The 8,404-nt window shown below is 37.3% G+C and overlaps 1 protein-coding gene across 1 annotated transcript in view; it reads right to left on the bottom strand.

Annotated features, from left to right (window-relative positions):
* The window catches only part of ANKRD42 (ankyrin repeat domain 42), a 181,988-nt gene that overhangs the window by 98,311 nt on the left and 75,273 nt on the right, over window positions 1-8,404 (bottom strand). Inside the window, 2 exon segments of the mRNA XM_042781710.1 lie at window positions 3,538-3,673; window positions 4,575-4,691. Coding sequence (XP_042637644.1) covers window positions 3,538-3,673; window positions 4,575-4,691 — 253 coding nt within the window.

Genomic DNA, 8,404 nt, shown 5'->3' with positions numbered 1-8,404 from the left:
GACTGGTACACCATCTGATTTGTAGCCTATACAACTATGAGACCAGAAGAACTAGATGGTACCCGGCTACCACTGTCATCCGCTTGGAAGGGGATCTATGTAGGAGATCCTTGATAGAGAAGGAGAACAATGTGGTACAAAACTCAAAATCATTTGGAGAAAAAAATAAAAAGGTGGGGACCAGGTTTGCTGGTCTGGTAGAGCCTGGTGGAACCACCGAGACTATGGCCCCTAGCTGCCCTTCAGGTCTGGAATTGAACCCACACCTGTGGTTTCCAGCCAAACAAACTACAGGCACGTGAGTTAAACACTTACCTCAAGTAGATACATGCCTTGGAGAGAACAATCATGGGAGAAAGAAGGGCTGCTTATGACAGCTCAGGGGACATGAGTGTATGGAGGGATGGACACTGGGAAGAGGTAACTATGGGGAGGCAGTGAGAGGGGAGCTGATGCATTGTGGTAAACTGTGGTCAATGACATGAGACAAAGTGTATGTGACCTGCTGTAACGAAAGTGAATTTGCTCTGTAAATCTTCACCCAAATCACAATAAAAAAAAGAAGAAGAAAAGGCAGCCCTAGTAAACCTCCCAGGCTTAGGCTGAAAACTGTGCTATACCCTAAAAGGGTAAATGACAAACAGACCCAAAAAACCCATAATGTACACATTTATTATATATATATTAGAAAAGAAAAAACAAAACTAGCAATATTTTCACATTTTTTCCCCAAGAAAATCTAAAAGACCCTACAGCTAAATTATTTGAACTGAATTTAATAAGACTGCTAGACACCACACTCAATTCTGCTTATATGTAAGATTTTGAAAATATTCTTAAATACTATGTACAAATCCCACAAAATTAAGTAACAACTGAAACACCCTCCCCCCTCCCAAAAAAAAAAGGATGTTAACACCTCTAACAGAGAGCTACAAAGCATTGGTGGTGGTGTTGTTATTTGCCAACCAGAGCTCCTTACAAAGCATTACTGAAAGGAATTAAACAAGATCTAAATAAGTAGAGCAATATGCTATGATTATAAATTAGAAGGCTCAATATAATAGTATCACTAATCTTCAAATCAATCTATAGATTTAATTAAATCCCAACTAAACTCCCAGTAGTTTTTTGGTAAAAATTTTTAAGGCACTTCTACATGAAAATTGCAAAGGACCAAGAAGAAGAAATCAACCTTGAAGAATAGCAAAGTGGGAGAGCTTCCTTTCCTAAAATCCAAGACTTATAAAGCTACAGTAATTAAGACAGTATTGTATGGCACAAAGAGAAATAAGAGTCAAAGAACAAAGTAGAGAATCCAAAAATAAATCCACTGAGTTTTAAAAGCTTGTGAGCAGCCATCTAAGGAGCAACTATTGATCTCTCCCCATCCAGAGCAAAGAAGAGTGAAGAAAATCAAAGATGCAGAAAACAATTAGTCCAAAGGACTAATACAGTGTGTGAACCCCAGCCACCATGACCCTGAGATCAGAAGAACTAGATGGTGTCTGGTTACCACTGCTGACTGCTCTGAAAGGGATCAATAAGAGGTCCCAAACAGAGTGGGAGAAAATGTGGAACAAAACTAAGAATCATAAAAAAAATATTTTATGCTACTGTATATAGTGACCTTATATACAACAGACCAAAACACTGCTCAGCCCTACCCCATCTTCACAACCGTTGCTGCCCCATTGTTGAGGCCACTGTGTCAATTCACCTAGTTGAGGATCTTCCTCTCTTTCACTGACCCTCTGCTATACCAAGCACAATGACCTTCTCCAGGGACTAGTCCCTCCTGATAACACGTCCAAAGTACATGGGATGAAGTCTCACCATCTCACATCTAAGGAACATTCTGTCTGTACTTTTTCCAATATAGTTTTATTTGTTCTTCTGACAGTCCGTGGTATATATGATATTCTTCACCAACACCATAATCCAAATGTATCAACTCTTCTTTAGTCTACCTTATTCATTGTCCAGCTTGTGCATGCACATGAGCCAACAGAAAATACCATGGTTTGGGTCAGGCACACCTCAGCCGTCAATGTGACATCTTTGCTTTTTAACATATTAAAGAAGTCTTTTGCAGCAGATTTGCCCAATGCAATATGTCATTTGATTTCCCGACTGCTGCTTCCATGGGCATTGACTATGGATCCCAGTAAAATGACATCTTTGGCTTCAATCTTTCCTCTGTTTATCATGATGCTGCTTATTAGTTCATTTATGAATATTTTTGTTTTCTTTATGTTGAGGTGTAATCCATACTGAAGGCTGTAGTCTCTGATCTTCGTTAGTAAGAGCTCCAAATCTTCTTCACTTTCAGCAAACAAGGTTATGTCATCTGCATGTTGCAGGTTGTAAATGGGTCTTCTTCCATTCCTGGTATATCGGTCTACCTGAATACTATACCAAATCAAACCAAACTCACTGCCATCGAGTCACTTCTGACTCATAGTGACCCCTCCTTGGATTTCTGAGGTAGTATCTCTACAGAAGTAGATTGCCCTGACTCCATTTCTTGATCTGGGGAATGGTTACAAAAAAATGTTCCTTTATGAAAATTCATGTGCATTTAAATTGGGCACTTTTCTGTATACATGTTGTATTTCAATTTAAAATTTTACTTAAAAAATTCTTTTAAAAATGAACTAAGGCAAAATAGAGTATTTCTCAGATGAGCAAAACTTGATAGAGTTTATACCAATAGACCCTCACTGAAGTATCACCAAGGGATGTGCTTCAGAAAGCAGCAAAAGGATCACAGAAGGAAGTGTGAAGTGATGAAAGATGAGGCCAGGAAGATAAGTAAAAACCAAATTACAAAGGGTCCACCATGCCAAGCAAAAGAATCAGAACTTTAGAGGGATCTATGGAGTTTTTAAGTAACAAAGGCAGACCTGCTCATACAATTCTGCCTGGCATTCTCCTTCATTTCATTTGATTCTTAAGATTCCTTTAAGGTATAATTTAAGTATTTTCAATAACCATCACTCTAACCTCACTGTGATCTGAATTTATACAACACTTATGTTCTGCATCACTCCCCTGAGCCTCAACATATGCTGCCTTGTATTGGTGCTTCTTAGAAAAAGAAAGGGTGTTTAGAGCATAGGTCTCAACCAGTTTATTGCACTGCAGTTAGCAACTTAACTCAAATACATTCTGCTCCTCTATTTATACTGGGTTGTTCTGTCCCCCCTGCCCAAAAAAGCAATATGTAGGGCAGGCAGATATGAAATTACAAAATAACAGTAGACAGTTTAATGTTGCCATTCCTATTTTGATGATATATTTCCAAGAAAAAATAAAAAGACATTAATCATATGTTAAAAGACAAACAGCAAAGTTTGAGATGGGTTTATAACATGGCAAGATTTATGATTTTTAAAAAAGCATGTGTTAACATATTTACTACTTTAGTTTTATGAGGGGCTAAAATAGTACAACACTAGTTTAAATTCCTTGAACATGCAAACATTTAGAAATTTACATTAATGAAAACCCGAAATATTTGCTATTGTTCTATACCTGGAAGGTTTCCATTGTAGTCCACCTCTTCTATGCTACATCCCCATTTAATAAGAAGTTGCAAACAGCCAAGCCTCCCATGAAAAGCTGCATAATGCACAGGTCTCCATTCTCTCTTATCAGTCACACTGGGATCCTAGAGGTAACATTCACAAAGACTCAGTTTCTTTCCATTTTGTAAGGGAAATAAAACTAAGGCTAGCAGCTTAATCGTACAAATGAAAATTGGAGGCTGTTCTTAAAACTTAAAGGCAAACACCAAATATAATTTTTAAAATGGACTTAACAAAAATTTAAACTGCAAACATTAGTTTGAAAATAGGTGCTAATAAAATACCAGTGAACTTTTATAAAATAGCCTTTTTTAAAAGAATGTAGCTCATCACATAAAATAGCTTTGTAAAAAGAAAGTTAACAAGTCATTTTGCTGGTTGAAGTTTCCTGACCCATTAAATGAGATAGATTAAGTGATCAAATCATATCCTTGAGGGGATAAACAAAGAGTTAATGAAAAAATACTGTTTTTCTAACTACAGAAGCATCAATTCTTAGTATAATGTCTTCAAAATTGGTAGCTCACTTCTTAAAATAGGCATTTTTTTTACAACTACGTAAGATTAAAAACAACTACTGTGATAAATAAATGAAATTTATAGAGATATAAATCACTTTCTATGTTAGTGCCTAAGATTAATATACCTAAGTAGAAACAGAAAGTTATAAAGATTTGCAATCACTTCGTTAAATTTGTTTGGAAGTTTCAGAATCTTCCCGCTAAAACTTTAAACTGAGTGAAGAACCCAAAGTCCCTGAAATATTTTGTGCTACTAAACTTCTTGGGAAATTAATCTATTTTTAAATTCATCTGAATTACTTCTCCCATACTTAAAGATGAAAAATCTAAAGCAAAAGATTAAATTACTTCTCAAAAGTCATATGAATTATTTAAAAAATCAGGAAGAGATGACCAGACTACCAAATGCTGCACTATCTATATAATTACATATTCTCACATATTAACAAGAACTCCTCACCACTCCACTTCGGAGCATTATTTGTAAAGTGAAAGAATGCCCATGACTCGCAGCAAGATGTAAAGGATTGCATCCACGATCATCCTGAACAGACAAATTTGCTCCATTGATTATAAGAGCCTAAAATTAAAGAAAAGAGAATTTATGCTTACATGAGTATACATATTAAATTATAAATTAATATGTATGTAATATAAAGCAAGGAATTTACTAATCTCTAGCTAAATTACCACACAGCTATTACATATGTGCTACAGGCAAAGTGTGAGAAATTCTTAGCTAATCCTAAGAAAATGCTGGAAGTCTTTCTGAATATTACCTAGGAGGCATTTGTAATACTTGATTTCACATTCAGATATGAGCATATATATACAATTTATAAGACATACGTTTCATAAGTACACATTAATAATTGCCAAATTACACATTTATTAATCCTAAACTAATAAAACTAAAATTTAAACTTCTACTCTTTCAAAAGCAGAAACTTTTATTAACTGGTTTTGAATTTAATAAAAGTATTTCATCATTAAATTCACTAGTTATAAGTTCCAAATTAAGGAGTCCTGGTGGCTCAATGGTTACTAATTGAAATTCAAAACCATCTCTGAGGGAGAAAGACCTGACAATATGATCCCTTAAAGATTACAGCCTTGAAAATCCTATGGGGAAGTTCTACTGTCATATGGGGTCACTTTGAGTGACATAGCAAGTTCCAAATCAAGCTTCTGAAATTTCACCTAAATTTATAGTTGGCCCAATTTCTGTATATGGGTTATATCATATTATATGTGTGTGTGTGTACATATATGTGTGTCTGTGTGTATACATATATATAAAACACCCTTCTATACAATATATAAAGTAATTGGTTTAAAGGAATTATTAGTTAATAGCTTTTCGTTTTTTTCTCCCTCAGTGTTTTTTCTGTATTGACCAGCCTACCTTTACCAGTATATCAACTTACTCAATCTTAATTCCTATAAAGCTTTATTTTATTTTAAGACGTTGTTTTACATGCAAAGCCACGCATACATTTAGTTTCATTCCCCATTCGCCATGTCCAACCCTAACCCAGTCTCCTCCCCTCCCTACCCTGGAAAACTCACCCTGTGCCCCTCATAATTATACACTCCTGTCTGTACTGCATTTCCTCAGTTTGAATGTTGGTCCTTTGGTGTCCCATGGTTTATTGCTTTAGGGGATATATTACCATTGAGTGTGTGGGTGCAGCATCCTGGGTTGAGTGGTCTATGTGTACATCTCACTAACCATTGGGTTGAGAGCCCACCCCTAGGGGTGAGTTTTATTCCAGGGGCCGAATGTATTTCAGGACCACAGTATTGAGAGTCTCACCAGAATTCACCTGACCAGTAATTCTGGTCATTATTGAGTTTTTGAGTTTTGTTCCATGTTTCCCTCTCACTTTATCAAAGATCTCCAGATTTGATTCTTTCCTGCGTGGTTGGCAATGGTAGCCAGGCACCATCTGGTTCTTCTGGTCTCAAGGGCCATCATGTTCTAGGGTTAATTGCATCTAAATGCCCTTTTTTTTGGGGGGGGGGTGCGTTCTTCTTCACTTCTGACGCTGGGAGATCATTAGCTGCATCCTAGATGGCTGCTTGAAAGCTTTTAAGACCCCAGTCGCTACTCATCAACAGAGGATGTGGAGCAACGCTTTTATGTATTTTGTTGTGCCAATTCAGTCTGCTGTACCCCAGTACTATGGTCCTGAGGTAGTAGCTCTACTGGATCTCTCTCCCATAGTGTTAAGATGTCTCTGAGGGATTACTCTGTGTCTGTCTTCATTGTTTCTATAAGGATTGCAGGTATTTTGTATCACTGGTGTCTGTACAAGATTAGCCTCAGCTGAGTCTATCCTTGGTCTAGCGTATACCTCTATTCACTGATGCCTGTCTGATCATCTTAGGTGTTTATGTGTTTATCTGTATAGCTAGTGTTAGGTGTTAATGGCAATGTGGTATTGTGGACACATTGGTTGGTTTTAGCATCTGTCGTCTATCTCTTATGTGCACAGTTTGGTGTCCTCACATTTCCCGATGTTATTGTGGTGGTCATATATCATTCCCGTATATCCCTCCCCCTACCCATGTCAGTGTGTAACCCCAACTTGTTGTTGTTGTTGTTACTTGACATCGAGTCGGCCCCGGCTCATAGCGACCCCTCCTTGGGTTTCCGAGGCTGTATGAGTCAGGTCTGACTCGACGGCACATAACAACAACAACAACAACATCACTATGGAAGTAGGAATGCCCAACCTTCTCCTTACCCTCCCCATCCCGGTAACCTATTAGGTGAGTTCCCTTTCCCATGCAAACCGTTCTCTGTCTTTTTAGAGTAATGGGCTCATACAGACTTGTCCTTCTGCGATTGACTTATTTCACTCAGCATAATGTCCTCCAGGTTCATCCACGTTGCGAGATGATTCACGTACCCCTCATTGTTCTTTAATGTGGCATAGTAATCCATTGTGTGGATATACCATAATTTTGTTATCCACTCATCCGTTGATGGGCATTTGGGTTGTTTCCATATCTTTGCTATGGTGAATTGTGCTGCAATGAACATAGGTGTACATATGTTTGTTCACGTGCTATCTCTCACTTCTTTAGGATATATTCCTAGTAATGGAATTGCTGGGTCAAATGGTACTTCTATTTTCAGTTTTTTAAGGAAACACCATACCGTTTGCCACAATGGTTGCACCATTTTACAATCACACCAGCAAAGGACAAGAGTTCCAATCTCTCCACAACCCCACCAGCATTTGTTACTATCTGATCTGTTGAACTTTGCTATTATTGCTGGGGTGAGATGGTAGCTCATGGTTGTTTTGATTTGCATTTCTCTAATGAATGATTGTGAGCAATTTCTCATATATTTGTTGGCTGCTTGTATATCTTCTTTGGTGAAGTATCTCTTCAAGTCTTTTGCCCATTTGTGAATTGGATTATTTGTCTTTTTGGTGTTGAGGTGTTGAAGTTTTCTGTAGATTTTGCAGATAAGTCCTTTGCCAGATATGTCATAGGCAAATATTTTCTCCCAATCTGTAGGTTCTTTTTACCCTTTTGACGAAATCTTTCAATGCACACAATAATTTAATTTTTAAAAGGTCCCAGTCATCAAGCATCTCTTTTATCTCCTGCACATTCTGGATTATGCTTGACAGGTCTATTTATGCCATAAATTAGGGCTCCTAGATTTGCCCCTATTTTGTTTTTGATGCATTTTATAGTTTGGGGTTTTACATTTAAGTCTTTGATCCAGCTTCAGTTTGTTTTTGTGTATGGGGTGAGGTATGGGTCTTGTTTCATTTGTCTACAGGTGGATATCCAGTTTTGCCAGCATGATTTGTTGAAGAGGCTATCCCTTCCCCCATTTAATGGGCTTTGGGCCTTTGTCAAAGATCAGTTGTCCATAGATAGACGGGTCTATGTCTGAGCTTTTGATTCTGTTCCATTGCTCTATCTGTCTATCATTGTACCAATGCCATGCTGTTTTGACTACTGTGGCTATATAGTAATTCTTAAGATCTGGGAATGTGAGACCTCCCGCTTTGTTTTTCTTCCTGAGAAGTGCTCTGCTTATTTGAGGTATTTTTCCTTTCCATATGACATTAGTAATTGGTTTTTCCATGTCCTTAAAAAATTTTGTTGAAATCTGGATCGGGATTGCGTTAAATGTATAGATTGCATTAGGTAGTATTGACATTTTCACAATGTTTAGTCTACCTATCCATGAATAAGGCAGGTTCTTCCATTTATGTAGTACCCTTGTTGTCTCTTGTAGCAGTGTTTTATAGTTTTCTCTGT

The sequence above is a fragment of the Orycteropus afer genome, unplaced genomic scaffold (genome assembly GCF_000298275.1).
Source record: "Orycteropus afer afer isolate SDZICR_OR568_19922 unplaced genomic scaffold, OryAfe1.0 scaffold00154, whole genome shotgun sequence".
In the NCBI taxonomy this organism is placed as follows: domain Eukaryota; kingdom Metazoa; phylum Chordata; class Mammalia; order Tubulidentata; family Orycteropodidae; genus Orycteropus; species Orycteropus afer.
This window is presented reverse-complemented; position numbering and strand designations above follow the sequence as displayed.